The sequence below is a fragment of the Herpailurus yagouaroundi genome, unplaced genomic scaffold (genome assembly GCF_014898765.1).
Source record: "Herpailurus yagouaroundi ecotype Mexico unplaced genomic scaffold, PumYag 187, whole genome shotgun sequence".
Taxonomy (NCBI): Eukaryota; Metazoa; Chordata; class Mammalia; order Carnivora; family Felidae; genus Herpailurus; species Herpailurus yagouaroundi.
In genome coordinates, this window is record NW_024412418.1 from 31,686,996 (window position 1) to 31,708,418 (window position 21,423).

Below are 21,423 nucleotides of genomic sequence, written 5' to 3' on the forward strand. Positions count from 1 at the left end.
AAGAACAATGAATAAAATAAACTTTGACTTTAAAATCACCCAAAGATGCCTAATTTATTGAGTGGAAGGAAATTTATGCAGATTGAGGAGAAAGTTTCTTTTATACACTTCATGCAGTACCCAGGATATTTAAGTGGCTTAAGTGCAAAATTAAGAGACTAGCTTTTGTTAATTGTTTTCCAACTTTAAAAAATTACTTTTAGCAAGAAAACTTTTTTTTTTTAACGTTTATTTATTATTGAGAGACAGAGCATGAGCATGAGCATGGGAGGGGCAGAGAGATGGAAGACACAGAATCCGAAGCAGGCTCCAGGCTCTGAGCTGTCAGCACAGAGCCCAATGTAGGGCCGGAACCCACAAACCGCAAGATCATGACCTGAGCGGAAGTCGGACGCTTAACCGACTGAGCCACCCAGGCGCCCCCAGCAAGAAAACGTTTTAAACAATGTATTACCTGCACCCTCCCAGTTGATAAAGTGCAGTTACTTTGAGGGTACTCCTGAGTAAGCTATGGCTTTAAGACCACTTTGGAAACTACTTTGCTTTTAAGTGACATAAACGGTGCAGTGGAAGGATAGACTGCCCTATAATTTGGTTTGACTGGTGCTGTATGCTTAACTAACACGTGGTGTCCATATCCAAAACAATAATACCTATTGGGATAGCCTGTGCATGTGTGTGTTGGCAATAATTTAAAATGATACGTCCACATGGTTTCAATTATGCCCTCTGTGTTTGTGACCTCACTTAGATGCCAATTTAAAAGAGAATTAAGAGTGCCTGGGTGGCTCAATCGGTTAAGCGTCCGGCTTAGCTCAGGTCAGGATCTCAAGGTTGGTGAGTTCCAGCCCCGCATTGGGCTCTGTGCTGACAGCTTGAAGCCTGGAGCCTACCTCAGATTCTGTGTGTGTGTCTCTCTCTCTCTGCCCCTCCCCCGCTCACACTCTGTCTCTCTCTCTCTCTCTCTCAAAAATAAACCGTAAAAAAAAAAAAAAAAAAAAAAAAAAAAAAGAAGGGAATTAATACCACAGCCTGTTCCTCACTGGCACTAAGCTAAAGTCGTCCAAATTATCATACTTCATGTCATCAAACCCGAGCTTTAAAATAGCTTGAGAGGACAACAGCGTTACTGGTGGGGTGTTGAGTGAGGGGATGGGCTAAATGGGCGATGGGCATTAAGGAGGGTACTTGTTGGGATGAGCACTGGGTGTTATGTGTAAATGATGAATCACTAAACTCTATTCCTGAAATCATTATTACACTATATGTTAACTAATCTGGATTTAAATAAAAATAAATAATAAATAAATACCTTGAATGACACTGTGTGCTTATAAAACTGGTGGTGAGTGCAATAATGACTAATGTAAATGACTATGAAGAACGTTTATGGGTAGTAGAAATTCAGTTAAGATCAAGCACCTACTCTTGCTCTGTTCAAGGATGAGGATCTTAAGGTGAGCCTGCCCTCCAAGACTTGGGCTCTGACAGTGGCAGGCTAGTATGCAAATGTAGTGCAAGGCAGAATGCGGCCTGTATTAGATTTATGCCTAGGCACAGAGTTCTGACTTGGCGGAATGGTTTCCCAGAGAAGAAATCCCCGTCTGGGGGGCGCCTGGGTGCCTTAGTCGGTTGAGCCTCCGACTTCGGCTCAGGTCATGATCTCCCGGTTTGTGAGTTCGCGCCCAGTGTTGGGCTCCATGCTGACAGCTCAGAGCCTGGAGCCTGCTTCGGATTCTGTGTGTGTCTCTCTCTGCTTCTGTCCCTCCCCCACTCACTCTGTCTCTCCTTGAAAAATAAACATTAAAAAAAAAGAAAGAAAGAAATCACCGTCTGGATTCCTGGGAAACCAGGGCTCTGCACTTTGCCCTTGTGAATGTAGTATGAAAGATTTTTAAGCTAACAAAACAAAAACCTGGTAATCAGAGAGACCCTGGGCATCATGTAATGCTAGCCTCTCATCTCAGAGTTGGGGGAAAACTTTAGCCCCGATTACAAGTGCACTTGCCTTCTATTCTCACAAGGGCAAGTTAGGCGCACAACAGTTTTAGGATTCCCAAAGCACGTGATTGATGGTCATTAACGCTCACTAGCAAAACCTTCCTACTTCCCCTCCCTGCACCTGCTCCCTTAGTCTAAGGCAACCGTGAAACACCTGATCTTATCCTGTCCCAGGGTTTCGACCCTCGCAACAGGTTTGTCCTGATCACTGGGACCCGACCCGGCCTACCGAGCAGAGCGCATCAAGATACGAGTCGGAACCCACCCCACGCCCCGCCACCCGGAAGTGACGTCAGGGAAGCGGAAGAGCTGGCCTGGTGGCCGACTTCCTGTTGTTAGAGGCGGGGGGGTGGGGGGCTGGCTACTAGGTGTGTGATTGTGTGGGGCGGCCTGGGGCGGCCCCGGAGCGGCTGACCCTCTGCCTGCGGGGACGGGAGTCGCCAGGCGGCCGCCATGGCGGTGTCAGAGAGCCAGCTCAAAAAAATGGTGTCCAAGGTGAGTCCTCAGCGCGCCGGCCACCCGGCGCGCGCCCACCACTCCCCTCGGCGCCCGGCGGGGCCTGGCCGGACTCAGCCCAGAGTGCTTCCCCGGCCGGAGGCCCAGTGCCGTCCTCTGTCGCCTTTGCGGCCCCGAGATGCCTGTCGCCTTGTGCCGGAATCCCCGATACGTGGCCAGGGGAGGTTGGGGGGCGGCGACGGTCAACAAAGGCGCGGAACCGAGGCCGCCTGCCACCTGCCGCCCGCCCTCCTCTCTGCGGGTAGAGTTTGGAACAGTCTGTGGGGCAGTATAGTTTTCTTCCTAGTTTTTATAAACACAGAGAGGGGGTTGGACTTAATTCTCGGTCTGAGGCATTCCACTTCTGTCCCGGTGTAGGGATCCGTCAGTCTTCGCCCTTACGTCCCGGCCCCCAGAGATTGTGTCCTTTTCAGTTTTGTCTTTTTCACACAGCTCAGCACCCGACCCGCGGAGGTCAGGAACTGTTGATTGAATCGGTTCAATTATAAGTAAAAACGTCCAGAGAAGCCTAAATACCAGTACCTCACTACCTCGATGGAATAAATAGAATTCCATGACCGCCTCAGAGACTTTGATTTGCTGAGAATAACCGCCTTTAATGAATTGTAGGCTTCTTACAACGCGAACTTCTTTGCTTTGAACTTAATTTTTAATCTTCACAGTTCAAGACCGGTGTATTTTTTTTTTTAATTCTTAAAAAGTAGATAGACATTTTGTATTTTAAAGCCATGAATTATTTTGATAATTACTTTAAGTGTGGCACCTGATAACAGTGAACTGACTTCAGGTGGGGGTTTTTCTTTCGATTTACTAATTAGGAATAAGGTGTGTGTGAGGGGGTTGAGAGTTGACTCTTCTCCAGTTCAACGGGTTAGCTTTGGAGACTTTTGTCAAAGCAAGAATGGTAGGAATCGAAATAGTTTAAGCAGTTTTCATTATTAACAAAACTCACTATTATGTATAAATTTATTTCTTTGAAAAATGTACTATTCCTCCCCAGTAAAACAGTCCCCATAGCCATTGGTTGAAGAGCAAATAACCTGTAAAGAGAAAGTTTTGGTTTTCAAAATAAAATTTCTCTTGGTTGTCTAATTTCTTCTAGGCTTCTTGATTTTCTTTTGATAGTTCTCCTTAATTGCAGAGGACATTTGGGGGAACCCTAGTAGATTATGGCCCAGGTCTATGTTGAAAACATTTATACATCACTTTAAAAGACAATACATTGTTTTACATACGATGTAACTGACAAGTATTCGTTCCATGTCATTTTTGATGTTTAAATTGCTAGCATAGTCATTAAAGTCACTTATATTCCTTAGCCTGTATCTAGAAGTATATAAGGACAAGAATGTTCAAATAATGGTTTTGGATTTTAAAAACCATCATGAATCAAGTTTCCTAACCTTCCTGCAGAGGGACCTGCCTTCAAAGACAGAGGCAGAACATCTTTAGAAGATATTTTGTATCTCCACCTGCCTCCCCCTCCGTCCTCCTCCTTTTTTCCCTAAGAACAAAAAAAGGACATAGAGAAGAGGTGGGAGAGGACATTGTACCTAACTTTTGGTTCTTGGCCTAATATCTGAAAAACTGAGTCTCCTACAAGTGGTAATGTCAGTTCTGAGTATCAACTTCTTTTCTATCCAGCCTCTGAATAGAGAAGTAGGAATAGTGAGTAGGATAATAAAAGTAGGGGCACCTGAGTAGCTCAGTCAGTTAAGCCTCTGACTTCAGCTCAGGTCATGATCTCATGGTTTGTGAGTTTGGGGCCACATCAGGCTTGGAGCTCACAGGGGAGCCTGCTTCGGATCCTCTGTCTCCCTCTCTCTGCCATTCCTCTGCTTGCTCTCTCTCTCTCAAAAATAAATAAACATTACAAGCTAATCATAAATGACCACATATTACATGATTCCATTTACATGAAACGTCCAGAATAGGCAAATTGATAGAAACAAAATAGCAGTTGTCTAAGGTGAATTGAGGGGGAGGGGGTAGTTATGAGGGAATGATTGCTAAAGGTACAAAAATGTTTTTTAATGTTTATTTTTGAGAGTGAGCGCAAGTGGGGGAGGGGCAGAGAGAGGGAGACAGGATTCCGAAGTGGCGCCAACAGCAGAGACCCGGATGCAGGGCTGAACTCACAAACCCTGAGACCATGGCCTGAGCTGAAATCAGGAGTTGGACGCTTACCCAGCTGAGCCACCCACATGCCCCAGGGTACAAATTTCTTTTGGGGGTGATGAAAATATTCTAAAATTGTGGTTGCACAGCCCAGTACTGAAAACCATTGAACTTTGTATAATTCACGTTAAATGTGTGAATTATAGGGTATGTGAATTACTGATTATCTCAGTAAAGCTATTATCAACAGAAGGATGGGAGAGGGAATCTATAGATTAAAAGACACCTAAAAGACATCTAAACAAAATAGCAATGTATGGACTTTACCTGGATCTCTATTCAAACAAATATGACCGCGTCTTTGAAAATATTAAGGAAACGGATTATTTTACTATAATAATAGTATTGTGGGTTTTTTAAAGTTTGTTTAAAGGTATACACAACTATTTATGGGTGACAGGATATGATGTTACAGTTTGCTGCAGAATGATAAAGGAGGAGGAAAAGGTGAATGAGGTGATAGGTTAAGATTGGTTGTGAGTTGATTATCATTGAAGCTGGGTGTACGATATAGGGCGCTCATTGTACTATTCTGCCTACGTTTGGATAGGTTTGAAACGTTCCATAATAAAAAAGTTCTAAAAAGAGAGAATAGGAAAAGAGCAACCACAGACAGCAAATTTAGGGAGCTCTTTGCAAGAGTTGCTATACAGGGGAACCGTGAGAAGTGTGGTTGTAGCTGCTGAGGAAGGGGGCTGGTCAGGAGCATGTTTGTGCAAATAAGATGGTAGAAATAAGAACAGGTTTGTGTGCTAATAGGACTGATCCCATAGCATGGAACAAGTGGTACTTCGGGACGAAAGAAGGCAAGAAATGCTGAAGGGTTTCCTTTCAGTAGACCTTCTGGATTGATTCCCTGATTTTTCTTGTGTTTTCTCCCTTATTGTCTGGCTACACTATGTCTTTTTGCACTAATCTCTGTGAGATTTCTTTGACCATATATTCTAATCCTCCTACTGCTTTCTTTCCCAACTGTCACATTTTTTGTGTCCAAGAGTCCTTTCTTCTCCGAGTGTTCTTATTTCATGAATGAAGGTATTAAAGCTAAGTCTTTTTGAAGTTTTCTTCTGCTCCTTGCATTTTTTTCTGTTACTTCTTAATTCCTTCTTTTCTGTTTGTTTTGGTCTCTGACCTGTTTCTTGGAGTCTTTCTTTTTGGAGTAACTGATTGCATGCATGCATTTATTTATTTACTTACTTTCTAACGTGTATTTATTATTGAGAGACAGAGAGCATGAGCATGGGAGGGACAGAGAGAGGGGGAGACACAGAATCTGAAGCATGCTCCAGGCTCAGCTGTCAGCACAGAGCCCGACGCGGGGCTCGAACTCACAAACCAGGAGATCATGATCTGAACAGAAGTCAGACGCTTAACCGACTGAGCCATGTAGGTTCCCGCTGATTGCTTCTTTTTAAGCGAGAAGTACTAAAAGCTGATTGAAAGCTTTGTGTGCAAGGATGGAGCTTGTTAGTTGGTGAGATTCGATAATTGTAATAAGATGGAGGTCGCCATCTCCTGTTCTCCTAATCCGTCAAGAATGTGTAAACCAGGTTCTTGTTTTCCTGGAGTGGAGTGGTACAAGGTGGGGGTATGAAAATACAGTACAATAAATGAAAACTTTCAAAATAATTGGTATTGACAATAAATGATGGAGTTTGGAGGAAAGGGAGAGATCATTATGGGCTAAAAGGACGTTGGGGAAAGGATTCATTAAGAAGGGGGAGAGAGGTGAAAGCTAGGTTTGAAAAAGGTTAAGATTTGATTTGGTGGAGGGTATTTCCAGTTGGAAAGAAGAGCTAAAATGGAGGTGAGTAAAGGGTTTGAATAGGTTGCTGGAGAGAAAGCTATCAAGGTTCTTTCAGGCTTTAATTAATGTTAATGATTAGTGAGAACCGTTATACTTTTAAGAAGAGTTCTATTAAGAAAATAGAATTTTGAAAATTAGGCAGTAAAATAATGTGCATTGGTTTTAAACTAAATTCCTGTGTGATTTTGCTTTTCAGTACAAATACAGAGACCTAACTGTACGCGAAACTGTCAATGTTATTACTTTATACAAAGATCTCAAACCTGTGTTGGATTCATATGGTGAGTTTATATAATAAAAATATCAATTGCTGTCCTTTGAGTTTACTCTTTTCTTTAATAATTGTAGGTTTCCCATTTTCCTCTAAGTTTGTTGGTGTTTCCTTTGTAGGACTGAACCTCCACCTAAACAAGTGTTGGACAAGAAATGACACGATCTAGTAATAACTTATTTGTTTAGCTATTTTAAGTTTTAAAAAAATACTCTAACAGAACTATGCAAATTTAGACCTAAAGGAGATCTTAAAAATAGTTTAGTTTCATCTACTCAAATTTTATCCACAGTTATGAAGACTGTTTCTTGTGGGGATGGGAGGGATCAGTTTGAACAATCATAAACTAAACAAAATTAAATGGGTTTCTTTGCAGCAAGATTTCTGAGAGCCTATACTCACCAACAGAGAAGAGAAGAGAGTCAACTATACAGTATACCCTAAAGCTGATTAGCTATGGACGTTTTTTTTTTCCTCCCCAGAGCATCTCTTTATATTCCTAGGAACACATTTTGTAAAACAATATTCTGGAATACCTCTTTCATTTTATAGATGAGGAAAACAGTTTTTTAAATATGGTCCTTAATTCTATAGAGTAGATAGGTGACAACGTGTGTCCACTTTCTACTGAGATGAAATAAAATTGCGAGTTAAGAAATGACAATACCTAGAGTTTTTTTTTTTTTTTTCTTCTTAAAAGGCCTTTTTTTCTTCACCAATCTTAATGTCATCTCTCCAACTCTGTGTCCTTATAAACCCCAAAAATGCCAGGGCCAAGGGAATACCCATGCTGCCTCCTGTCCATCATGAGGCTCTTGGCACCGAGGGCTAAGAGCTGAATTTTGTAGGTGAAACTGTCATTCTAAACTCCACTCACTCCAAGGGCTTTGAAAACATTAGGAGCTTGGTGACAAGAGGTGAGGGTTGATAGAGAGGCAGTCAGTCCTGAATTTTCCGAATAGCAAAGACATGAACAGGAATTCCTCTCCCAAACCGAGGGCATGATTCTCCTTCCTGTCCACATACTGTACTGTTGTACTTAGATCTGGGAAAAGCCTCATATTACCAAAATTAGAGTTAATTTATTTTTTTTTATTTTTTATTTTTTTAACATTTATTTATTTTTGAGAGAGAGAGAGACAGAGCATGAACGGGGGAGGGGCAGAGAGAGAGGGAGACCAAGAATCAGAAGCAGGCTCCAGGCTCTGAGCCATCAGCCCAGAGCCTGACGCGGGGCTCGAACTCACGGACAGCGAGATCATGACCTGAGTTGAAGTCGGACGCTTAACCGACTGAGCCACCCAGGCGCCCCAAAATTAGAGTTAATTTAAAAATGGCTTCCATAAGGGAAAAAAGTGACTGTGGCCAGAACTTTAAGTGTTTGGTTTTTACCGGATGCTAAAGAGTAAATATGCTTACCTAAACTGACAGACCCCAACATCACTGAGTAAATTTTATATAGGTTTGTATGGCTGGACCAAGTCTAAACCATTATTATCACCATGCTTTTAAAGTAGTGAAAGCCCTAAATTTAAATAAGGTGGTTTTTAGAAATGTACAAAATTAGGATAAATTATAGCACAGATTGTAATTGTCAATAGTAAGTAAAAGAACTGAGGTCAGCCTTGCAGTTCTGTGTCTTTGTAGTGCACATTACAGCTTTTCCCCTGTGTGATACGGTGTTAATTCCAAATGATTATGACAAATAATAGCAGTCCATGTAATAATATAAATTACGTGCCTTAATTATAATCAATTACAGATAGAAAAACTTACATGATAGGAGAAACGTTTGTATCAAAAGATGACTATATTTGAGAACTTTTTTTAATACTGTGTTTTGATACTACATTCAGATTGAGAATGACATTGAGTAGGGATAAACATCTGAGCAATCTAAAACTGAATGATATTAGATTAACATTTAGTATGGTGTCAGTTGATAGTGTTTTTTAAGTAACTTCATAATCATATTAGTTGGGGACCCAGAGCTTATGTTTACCAGGACTGTAGCACTCACATTCATTTTTCCAAGTAATTCAAAGGATCTTTTCTTTACTCATTTAAAAACTGATCCCATTGAGTGAATCAACAAGGGATATTTTGTTGTTGGACAAAATGGATGATTAATGGACATTAACAAGTTCGCTCCTTTCAAGGGTAATCATGAATTTTAACCAGTGTTTCTGAAAGAATAACTTATATGGGAGTGTCTGTGAAGATGCTCAGGATTAAATCATTATTCTTTTCCTTTCAGTTTTTAATGATGGCAGTTCCAGGGAACTAATGAACCTCACTGGAACAATTCCTGTGCCTTATAAAGGTAAGCATCTTAAGTAATTTATGTGTCCAGTATAGATGCATTGCGATTCACCTAGTAGGTTGCCAAAGAATTACAAGTAAATTAAACCTACTTTCTATGACTCTCATGATGATACAGATTTTTTTTTAATTTTTTTTAACGTTTATTTATTGAGAGACAGAGACAGAGCATGATCAGGGGAGAGGCAGAGAGAGGGGGAGAGACAGAATCTGAAGCAGGCTCCAGGCTCTGAGCAGTCAGCACAGAGCCTGACACGGGGCTCAAACTCACGAACCGTGAGATCATGACCTGAGCCGAAGTCAGACGCTTAACCGACTGAGCCACCCAGGTGCCCTGAGGATATAGATATTTTTAACTTTTTTTCTAATTGAACTTCATTTGGCAGCAGCACCTAATACTTTCACCTTTTCCCCCCGACTTCTTTATAAAGATATGTCAAGAAATAAATGCCTCAGTGCCCTGGAAGATTTTGATGTTTCATTGAATCAGAGAATCTTATAACTAGGAAGGATTTTTTTAAACAAAGATTTTATTCTTAAGTAACCTCTACGCCCAATGTAGGGGCTTGAATTCACAACCCCTGAGATGAAGAATCACGTGCTTTACCAACCAAGCCAGCCAGGTGCCCCTAGAAAGGGATTTTAGATGCCTTGTAGTTCAGCCTGCCATCCCATCCAGGCTTTTCCAACAGTGGGAAGCTGTATAGTATAGTGGCTAAGGTAGAGGCTTTAAAGTCAGGGCAGAGTGAGGTTTCACTTCTGTCTCTGTAATCCTGTCAGTTTTGTGATGTGACCATGGACATCGTAACAATTGAATAATAGAACTAACTCAAAAAAACGAATTCATTGTGATAATGTGAAGGACTTAGCACAGAGCCTGGTATGTAATAAACAGATATCAAAAGTAGCTATTATTTATGGCTATAATGTTGGTGATAATGCTGATGATGGATAATTAAGTCTTTCTTAGCCAGTCTCTGCTGGAATACTTACAGTGATGAGGGAGCATTCAGTTTCATAAACGATTGTTCTGTTTTTGGACAGTTCTGTGTCTTAATTATTCCTCGTGACTACCTAAGACCTGTGTCTGTGTAATATATCCATTGATTTTATATAGTACCTGTTGTGCATGAAGCATAGGGGATGGGGCTGTGGATACAAAGGTGAATAAAGGATGTGTCTTCTCTGGAAGAACTTACACAAGTAGGAGAAACGGAGGGAATAGTTATTTACAGTGTCCTGTAACTGCTGTATAATGATAAAATGTAAAGGTGCAATGAGATTACAGAGGAGAATAAGACCATGTGGGAAGATCATGGAGGAAATAAAATTTGAATTTGGTATAAAAGGATGAGTCAACCATTTATATCAGAATGGATGTTCCAGACAGAGAGAAAAAACACTTGAGCATTGGCATTGAATAAAGCAGCTATGATGAATTTAGGAAGGACTGAGTAAAATTCAAAATTATTGACTTTGCCCTCAGGAAGTAAACTTGGGTGGGAGAAATAGTTGTATGGTGGGGAGAGGGAGGCAGCAAACTATGGCATAATTAAAAATTATATATATATATTTCATGTATATATGAATACATATTATATGAATATGAATGTATAATATATAAATATATATTAGAACATGTATGAAAAATATATAATCTAAACTACCTTTTCTCTTCCCTTACTATCGTTCATATGGCATAGTTCCTAAGCCTAAGTAATTCTGTAGAATTCTTTATTGTCACAAAGCAGAGAATTCTGGGTAACTGAAATAAACTTATGTTTTATGTTAGGATATATTCTATTGGAGTTGTTTTTTTTTTTTTTTTTCCATTGTAGATGTAGTTTTGAGTAAAAAATAAATCCAAAGTCCCACAGCTGTCTGATTTAAGTGCAATTTATATGTATATATTCATGTGAAGTGAAACTGCTTCCAAAGGGGAAAAATGCATCTGAATTATGTTAGGTGATTCAAATGATTATTTGGGACATTGGGCTTTGAGCTTAGTAAGAAAAGGAGATGGCTTATGTTCAGTATGCTAACTGTTGTTCCTTTGAAACACTGTTCAGTTTGACTACACTGAGTCTAATTCCTGAACTGAGAGAGACTCTGTTACCTAAAGCAAGAAACAGGGATGACATTGATTCTGAGTAACATAAGGACCGGTCAAGCTGTGGCCACCGATCAACATCTGTTTGGCAGTTTGTTTCGGTCTTATAGTCTGGCTTTTGGCAAGGGAGTTTCAAGTGTAGCTTCTTCTGTCACTTTCTGATAGGACACCATAATCCGTAGTCTTCCTTTTATATCCCTTCCCAGTGAACCTTATGAACTGAAATGACAAGACTAAAGTTGCAAGGTTATCCATAAGATAACTTGCAAAGAATGTTTTTATAGCAGCAAGCAGACAGTGGCAGAGTAGTGATCAGTTAGCTCCTTAATCCTGCTGATGTATTTTACAAACTGAAAATTTGAGAAACACCTTAAACTGAACTTTGAAACCTAAAATATTTCTTGTGGTTTTCCTTCTAAGTGTTGCTTAGTTGTAGCTCTCTCTTGCTTACCTACTAAGCCATTATTAAAAAATAATAGAGTAATTGAAGTTTCTCTTTCTCTCTCAGGTAATATATATAATATTCCAATATGCCTGTGGCTGCTGGACACATACCCATATAATCCCCCTATCTGTTTTGTTAAACCTACTAGTTCAATGACTATTAAAACAGGAAAGCATGTTGATGCAAACGGGAAGATATATCTTCCTTATCTACATGAATGGAAACACGTAAGTATTAACAGTCTTCTGTGGATTTATTGCATTTTATCTATTTTGCTCCCTAGAATCTACTTTCTGTTAACACTCAAAGAGGATTCCCAAGAGGAGAGAGAAGTTCACATGAGATACCAATCACTGAGCTGGATGATTGGAAAAGGTTCTCCAAAAGCAATATATTTGTGTAGAGCTTGGTACTTTACAGAATATACATAGTCACTATTTTATTTGCTTGAGCTGAACCTTTAAGAATAGATGGGATTCACATAATGGGAAATGCATTTTAACAAGTAGTGTAGGTGGCATATATTTGTAAAACTGTTCAAATCTCATTACTCAGAGCATTCCTATCAAGTAGGAATAGTAGTACGAAACTTCTGTTTCTGTCTCTGCTGGTATAGCTCTGGCAGACCAATGTTACCGTCAAAGACAACTAGAAAAGTCAGAGTACAGACATCTGTGGAAGGCTTTGGAGAACTGTTGTGGCAATCAGGATTTGAGGGGCCAAGATCCTATAGAGAAGGGAACTGCAAAGAGATGAACCAACCTTGTGCCAACTTTCCCTACAGGTGTTTACTGATTCTTGATAGAGGGTGAGAGACTAAGAATCTGGGTTGGGGACGCTTAGCTCAGAGGGAAAGAAGCCTACAGAGTTTCTAGCAGTTTCACAGTGTTCAAAAGACGACAGTCTGCTAACATAGCTAGTACTTTAGGAGCCAAGATAATAGGAGAAGAGGAAGCTACAAAGAAGCAAACCAGATAATCTGAGTTGCCCCCTCAAGCGATAAGCAGGTTAAAAAGCTTCAAAGACAGGTTAAAAAGCTAAGCAGAAGCCTCTGAAAAACCTAGCCAAGTTTTCTGCAGTCCCAGGTTGAAGAGACACTAGGAGTTTGGAACCTTATCAAGGAGGAGGGGGGCACCCGGGTGGCTCAGTCACTTAAGCGTCCTACCCTTGGTATCGGTTCAGGTCATGATCTCACAGTTCCTAAGATCGAGCCCTGTGTTGGGCTCTGCACTGACAGCGTGGAGCCTGCTTGGGATTCTCTCTCTGTCCCTCTCTGCCCTTCCCCTGCTTGTGCACGCATGCTCTCACTCTCTCTCAAAATAAGTAAAAACTTTTTTTAAAAAGGAGGAGGGGTGTAAGTAAACATCCTAGGCTCTTAGATGATGTCACTGGAGGAACACACTCCAAGAGCCTTGAATCAGCTCAGTCTTGATTATATTAAGGTGATTCTCATAGTATCTGCCTGCCATAAGGTAAACCCTTCCTAGAGAAAGATAGTGTATAGAGCGTCTGTAATTTTTCAGTGTCCAGCATACAATTTAAAATTATCAAGCACGTCAAGAAAGAGGACAAAGAGGGGGAAAGAGACAAAGAGACAGTAGAAACTGGACACCACAACCCCCAGGTATTCCAGTTACCAGACACAGACTCGAAAATGATTGTGATTAATATGTTCAAGGTGGAGAATTATGTTAAAAAGGAACCAAGTGGAAATCTTAGACCTGGAAAAGAGAATAATACAAATTAAGAACTCAACACACAGGTTTAGTAGCAGATTGGATTCAGCAGAATAGAGAAGTAATGAACTGATAAATGAATACTTTATATTTTTTAATGCTAATGACTTATGAATAAACCTTACAAAAGATTTACAAGTCCATTATGGAAAAAAATTTTAATTTTATTGAAAGACCTTAAAGAAAGAAGACTTAAAGGAGAGAGAACCTTATTCATGGTTCTTTACACTTTGGTCTTTGTCCTGATAGTTTTTGTTTCTTTGTATATTCGTTTGTTACTTTTGTAAACTTGATAAGCTGAATCTAAAATTTATATTGAGATGCAAAAGATTGAGCATAGCTAAGGCACTCTCCAAGAAGAATAAGGTAGAAGGGACTTGCCTTCCAGATGTCAAAATGTATTATAAAACTAGTAATTAAGACAGGAGGTAAGACAAACTTTTCAGTAATGGAGCTGGGGCAGTTGGATTCCTATTCATACAATACACAAAAATTTTAGGTAGATTGTGAAAAGCAAAAGGAAAAAAACAGTATAGAAGATTACCTTCATGATCTTGCAGTAAGTTTTTTTTTTTTTTCCTAAGTTTATTTTATTTATTTTGAGAGAGGGAGAGGGAGGAAGAGAATCCATGCTCGGCGTTGGAGCCTGACGCAGGGCTTCATCCCACAACCATGAGATCATGACCTGAGCCAAAATCAAGAGTCAGTTGCTTAATCGACTGAGCCACGCAGATACCCGTTTTTGTTTTTGTTTATAACAAGACGCAAAGCATTTACTAATGCTTTGGAAAGAAAAGAATGATAAGTTTTACCTTAAACTTATACAAATTGAGAACTTCTATTAAAGACACATTGAAAAGTATGAAAAAACTAACCACAAACTGGAAGAATATATCTGTAATACTTAATACCCTCAGAATAATGTAGAATAATACCATCCAGAATGTAAAAATAACTTGGGAATCATAAAAGAAAGAACCCAGTAGAAAAATAGGTAAAACTCTTTTTTTTTTTTTTAAAGACTTAATATTTTTTTAAGTTTATTTATTTTGACAGAGAGAGAGTGGGCGAGAGGGAGAGAGAATCCTAAGCAGGCTTGGAGCTGTCAGCTCAGAGCCAGATGTTGGGCTCAATCTCACGAACTGTGAGACCATGACCTGAGTCAAAATCGAGAGTCGGAAGTTTAACCAACTGAGCCACCCAGGGACCCTTAAATAAAACTGTTGAACAAGTACTTCACAAAAGAGAAATCCTCATTTCCAGTAAACATGGAAAGATGTTTAACCCTGCTAGTAGTGAGGGAAATATGTAAATTAAAATCACAATGAGATGACACTACATTTCCATCAAATTTGTACTACCAATTGGCAGTGTTAAAAGTTAGGGTATGGAGAAAGAGAATACCTCAGTGTCACCAGTGGGAGGTAAAACCAGTTTGGCATTCCCTAGTAAAGTTGTGGGCACACACCCTATGACCTAGCAGTTCCACACGTAGGTATATGCCTCAGCACTTTGACATCATAGGTTGGTTAATTCTTTATTGTGGAAGGGCTATCCTGTCCGTTGTAAAATGCAGGATCTCTGGCCTTTACCCACAAGATGCCGATAGCATAATGCCCAGCCGTGACGACCAAAATGTCTCTTGGCATTTCTGAAGATCCCCCAGGAGGCAAATCTATCACCCCCAGTTGAGAACCGCTGCACAAGAGTAACCCTGTACATAAGTACTAAGAAATACAGCAAGAATCGCTATAGCCTACATTCCCGAAGATTGGATGCAACTTTGCTGACCATTAAGAACAGGAAAAGGAATAAGGAAGTTGTAGTATTTTTACTACTGTATACACCAATGAAAACGAGTTAAATATAGCTATACTCTTTAAGAGGAATGTATCTTACAAACATGACTAAACAAAAGCAACAAATCTCAATAGATACACAGCTTTTGGTTAAATTCGTATGAAGTTCAAAAACAGGCCAGTTTAAACTTTAGGAAATCATTCATAAGGTAGTACATTTAAAGTAAAACAAAAGGAATGATTATCCACTAAATCAGAGAAGTGGTTTACCTCTCGAGTAGATAGAGGGGATGCAGTCTGGAGCTCCTAAATTACTGTCAGTCTTCTATTTCTTAACATGGATAATGGCTCCCAGGCATTTTCTTTATGATTACTCTTTAAAGTTACATATGTCGGGGCGCCTGGGTGGCGCAGTCGGTTAAGCGTCCGACTTCAGCCAGGTCACGATCTCGCAGTCCGTGAGTTCGAGCCCCGCGTCGGGCTCTGGGCTGACGGCTCAGAGCCTGGAGCCTGTTTCCGATTCTGTGTCTCCCCCTCTCTCTGCCCCTCCCCCGTTCATGCTCTGTCTCTCTCTGTCCCAAAAATAAATAAACGTTGAAAAAATAAAATAAAATAATAAATACAGTTACATATGTCATACATTCTGTATGTATGACAGATTTCACAAATCTCACAGAAAAGGCACAACGATGGCTAACTTTATGGTGTTCGGGGCTATACCATGAAGTATCCTGATTGTTAGCTAAGGACTTTGTCCTTCAGTAGACAGTTGGGAGTCATTTTTTAGACTTGAACAAGAGTAGTGTATTAGAAGCAATGAATATTAGGTATAATGTCTGATGAAGTGTACCAGATGAATACATTGATTTGCTCTCTAATAGTCACTAACTGCTTTAAAATGTAAATCCCAAACTGCTAAGAGGCTTAATACTGTAGAAGTTTCTTGCCCACGTTATAGTCCACTGGGAGTGTTCCTCATGGCAAGCAGCTCTCCTCTACTTGGTGCCAGGGACAGAGGCTCTTCCCAGTTTGTGGTACCACCATCTTCCAGGATGTAGGAGTCCCCTGCATTAAGGAAGACAAGCATTGAGAGAGTGGTAGAGGAACAACTCCCTTCTTATCCACCTTGGCTTAGAAGTTGTCACTTCTGCTTATGGTCCATTGATAAAACCCACTTGCAAGAAGGGCTGGAGTATATGGTCCCTGCCCAAACAGTTGATTCTCAGCAACAGCTCTCTATTATGGAAGAAGGAGCTTGAACTTTCATAGAAAACTCCCAGTGCTAAGTAAAACTGGAGGCCACTTGGGAGGCTGCTGCAATAATCTAGCATGACAGAACATAAAGTGGGGCTGCTGTCATTCAGCTTGGTCTTCCTATTGAAATTGCTTATTGATCCTAATCCTGAATATGTATCCTGTACTACTTAGAATGTAAAATCTGACCTTTTTATTGCTTGCTGGAAAAACAAGTAAAAGGGGGTTTCAAGAAGAGAGGCATTTTACATGCAGGATTTTCAGTGGGAAAGCAATTTTTTAAAGGTGTGGTCTATTTCAGTTGGTCCTTAGGCTGCAGTATTCCTACTTTTTTCATATCCTGTATCATTCTGAATTAGTCATTCTGAAATAGTTTGAATTCATGACCTGTTGCTTTGCATTATGCCAGGAAGCTGATATTAAAGATTAATTTTTCTTCCTTCAAAGAATTTTGTGTGAGATTAATGGTATGATAAAGAATTAAAATAAAACTAGGTCTGGCACAACTGGTCATGAAAATACATGAACGAAGTACTGATTCATACTACAACCTGGATGAACTTTGAAAATCTTACACTAAGCGAAAGATGTCAGATATAAACGGTCACATACTGTGTGATTCCATTTATATGAAATGTGCGGAATAGGTAAATCCATTGACAGAAAATAGATTAATGGTTGCCAAGGGCTGTGGGTGGGGGTTTGGGGGGGATGGGAAGTGACTACTAATGGGTACGGGTTTCTTTTGGGGGTGATGAAAATCTTCTGGAATTAGATAGTGGTGATGGAAAAAAACACTGAACTATGTGTACTTTAGAAGGTAAATTTTATGGTATGCAAATTATATCTCAATTTTTAAAACGTATGAAGTTATGATTTAGGCTGGGAGTTTTGTTGAACCAAATAATTAACAGGAGAAAAAAAGTGTCCTCTGTAGCCACGCTGCCTCAGCCAGGTACGATCCTAGCCCATGCCCCTCCGTGCTACACACACTGCACATGCTTACCCCCAGTCTCAGCTTTTACATTCACAGACAACAGGTATGGGAATAGTGGGAGTTGGCAAGTTTTCACAAGAAGCTTTCTGTAGTGTTATTGTCATTGTCTGTAAGTTAGGGGAAAATCAAATGCAAGAGATGAGTTTGGTGCTTTGGAAAGTTAAAAATTGTTAGTGAACACTTCTATTAGGAGAAGAGAAGGTGTGAAGATGACGATTAGCTGATCGAGACGATTAAGTAATCCTTCCGAACCTGATGAACTAGTGAATGAAGTATATGAGATGAGATGTATGCAAAATATAACAAGGGGTGAAAATGGAACCATCAAATAAGCTGCCCTGAACAACTTTGCCTGGCATAGTTTATCTTCTAGTAGTGGTCGATAGATACTTGAGAGAAAAATGTAGCAACCTTTTGGAAAAACAAGCATTTTTGGAAGGAAAGATTCTGTAACAATTTGTATCTTTTGTACAGTGATCTAGTGATTTTAAGGCAGAGCATACCTATAATTTTAGAGTTCATAATATTGTCTAATGAAAATTAGTCTCGGAACATGTTTCCAAGGTAGCATTGTTATCTTTTAAAGGCCTTAAATATTATTTGTGACTAGTGTTTACATTCATCCTGAATTGGTACCAGAAAACTTAATTTGTCCATAGGAAATATAATAAGTTTTAGTTAGCTGTACAGAGTCAAATGAACAGTACTGTCTGAATTTTGCATTATACTGCTTTGGCTAGTGTCATTTTTATATACGTGAAGGAACAGCTTTGCTACACATAAGTGATAAGTGAAAATCACCTAGCTTTATTAAGTTAATTCAGTAGAATTTTCATGTTTGGGGTCCTACAAAAGAAGTTACCAAGCTCAGTTGAAAACAAGTAAGAAATGGCCATTCTTCTCCATTTTGCCAAAAAGGAAGTCTGTAGCTGACTTAAATTTGTTTTCTGTTTTTAGCCACAGTCAGACTTGTTGGGGCTTATTCAGGTCATGATTGTGGTGTTTGGAGATGAACCTCCAGTCTTCTCTCGTCCTACTATTTCGGCATCTTATCCATCATACCAGGCAACAGGGCCACCAAATAGTAAGTAGAATTAAGATTTGATTTTTAAATTTGTAAAAACAAAACAGAAAACCTTGTAAAAAAATTTTTTTTAATGACTTCACTTTTTAGCTTACCCATTTAGTGGATTTTTTGGAGGTATTCTGAGGCCGCACATCTGCATGTACAGATTGCCACCAAAGACTGGCATTTGGGCTTTCGTTTGTGGGTAGAAATCTAACTATGGGTGTGCTGGATTCCAGAATGGAGGAGAAAGAATGCTGGAATAGAGCTAGAATTGTTAATTATGCATGCCATGGAATAGCCTTATAGGATCGGTTTGGAAACAGATATAAGTTCCAAGGTAGTCTGACCTTTCCTCTGCGACTGTAGAATCAGTGTTGTAGATAAGAATCAATTACAGAATTAACTAAATGATCCACATTCTGCTATTCTGGCTATTACACAACTGGACAGCTAGCTCTCAGCCTTCTTCTCTTTAGTACAGCCAATTCTTGATTTTACCTGGTGTGGAGAAAGTGGGAGCATGAAGTCAGTACTCTCCCCTAATTAGCGGACTATATCTCTATTATATCTTTTTTTTTTTAAGTAATTCTTATTAATACTTTCAAATCACCCTAGAATAATTGAGAGTTGGTTGTACTTACTTGTTTCGACTTTTAGTATTGATTTCATTGTGTTTTGAGCTGTGATTTTTTTTTTTTTAACAAATTTTAAGGTTATAATTAAGCAGACTTAAGTTAGATTGTGTGAACTTTCATTCTTCTCATACTGGGAATTATCCTCTTTTCAGTCCATTCTGTCTTGAGGACCATCTTAATGCACTAGCCTAATGGGATTCTAACAGAAAGAATTTCTGAACCCATTTTCTTTTCCTTCCCTGCCTTTGCAGATTAAGTTTGGTTTTAGATATTAGTAGTTCTTTTACTAAAAGTTGTAGTGTGATTCTTTTGTGCCAGAAATTTGTTTTCATCTTAATAAATTCAGTTGACTCTAGTACCTGAGATTAGACACTTTTGCTCATTTAAGTTTCAAATAGCAAATACTTCCTAGTTTGTCATTCATGTATATTTGCTCAAATAACATAGCTAGTGACCACTTAAGATAACCTTTTCAGAAGTTTAGGTAGTGTTCTAATTTCCTAAATTTCTTCCAGTTTTATTTATATTGACATTGGAAATGCAGCATTCCAGAAAGAGACCACACTAAAGAGATTATTATTGCAGTTCAGTTTTGCACTCACTGTATCACATTAAAAATCTAGAGCTGATGTAAATAAATTACTAGAAGAGACCAATTTATTGTCCATTGATTCCAGTTTTAATACTTTCTTTACATTTAAACAATATCAATTATTAGCTATGACTGTAAAGAGATGAAGGTCTAAATTCCCCCACACACACCAAAGAATAACCCAGAAATTTGGATATATACTTAAATATTATCTTCTAGTTCAGAGATTGTATACTTCTGTTATTATTACTGAGAACATTTTTGATCTCCTGTTTTAGGATGACTTTGAGCTAGGTATGAGTCACATTAAAACATGTTAGGGCCAAAACTCGTTTTTTGGACAACTAACAGTGATAGTCAACATTTACGGAGTTGTTAACTATAACTGTATACTCTTAACTGTACAGCTAAGCACTTTGTATTCATTCTTCTTTAATCCCTCTAGTAACTCCGTACATTATGTGTATTTGTATTCCATTTTATTCTGGCTGCGAATTTACTTTACCTCATTATCTTCTTCCGTGACACTCTTGGATTCAAATAACATTTGTTGTTTCTAAGAATCAAAATTTGAAGGAATTAGTAGCTTTTCAGAACCTTAGAAAAGGAAAATTGCTTATGATTATGCGGAATTGCTTTTAACCATGAGGTGATGGTTTATGTGTACAAGAGAAACTAGCATGGGGGGTCAGTAATTGACTATGTGTGTTGCTGACACTTAATAGAAGCCTCATGTTTTCATGTTCTTAAAGATCAGCTGTGCTCAGGGTGCCTGGGTGGCTGAATCAGTTAAGTGTCTGACTCTTGATTTTGGCTCAGGTCACGGTCTCACAGTTCGTGAGTTTGAACCCCACATCAGGCTCTGTGCTGACCGTTCAGAGCCTGCTTGGGATCCCTCTCTCCTCTCCTTTCTCCCTCCCCGACTCTCATGTGTATGCATGCACACGTGCTCTCTCTTTCTCTCTTTCTCAAAATAAGTAAATAAACTTAAAAAAACAAAACAAGGGGCGCCTGGGTGGCTCAGTCGGTTAAGCGGCCAACTTCAGCTCAGGTCATGATCTTGCGGTCCGTGAGTTCGAGCCCCGCTTCGGGCTCTGCTGACAGCTCAGAGCCTGGAGCCTGTTTCAGATTCTGTGTCTCCCTCTCTCTGACCCTCCCCCGTTCATGCTCTGTCTCTCTCTGTCTCAAAAATAAATAAACGTTAAAAACAAAATTTAAAACAAAACAAAACTGTGTTTTGCCCAGGAAGAAAAAATGTCTTATGGAATCCAGCAACTGAGACATTTTGCGAGGTATATTTCCCTTTCTGAAATAGCATTGAACATCACCATCCTAGCTTCATTATACTTAAGAAGAAATTTACCTGTGATATCTATAGTTCATTCTAACAGGAAGACTATGAACACTGATACTTGTAGGTATATACTCAGCAACTCTGGTAAAGATTTCTAAGGCCCTTGGTCAGAGTCCAGCATACTTCTCCCAGCACCTTGTGGCACCTGGGTGGTTCAGTTGGACACACACACATACACATATATGGCGCTCTATACTTCTCCTGTCATAGTACTTATCACTCTATTATTCTTGCTTTTCTCTCCCACTAGACCATAAGCAACTTGAAGCCAGGAATTCCTGGTGCTGGTCACATAGAGGGCACTAGAATATTTATGATTGGATTAAGAGCTAATTCA

At 39.5% G+C, this 21,423-nt stretch overlaps 1 protein-coding gene across 3 annotated transcripts in view; it reads left to right on the forward strand.

Moving 5' to 3' along the window:
• Window positions 1-2,358: 2,358 nt before the first annotated feature.
• TSG101 (tumor susceptibility 101) overlaps window positions 2,359-21,423 on the forward strand; it is a 57,629-nt gene continuing 38,564 nt past the window's right edge. The window contains exons 1-6 of one of the 3 annotated variants that reach the window (XM_040495672.1): window positions 2,359-2,496; window positions 6,699-6,783; window positions 9,031-9,096; window positions 11,714-11,877; window positions 18,394-18,520; window positions 18,611-18,637. In XM_040495672.1, the coding sequence (XP_040351606.1) occupies window positions 2,455-2,496; window positions 6,699-6,783; window positions 9,031-9,096; window positions 11,714-11,877; window positions 18,394-18,520; window positions 18,611-18,637 (511 nt within the window). In that variant the 5' untranslated portion in view covers window positions 2,359-2,454. The remainder of the gene's footprint in view (window positions 2,497-6,698; window positions 6,784-9,030; window positions 9,097-11,713; window positions 11,878-18,393; window positions 18,521-18,610; window positions 18,638-21,423) is intronic. The other 2 variants (XM_040495671.1, XM_040495673.1) reach the window with 2 other exon arrangements.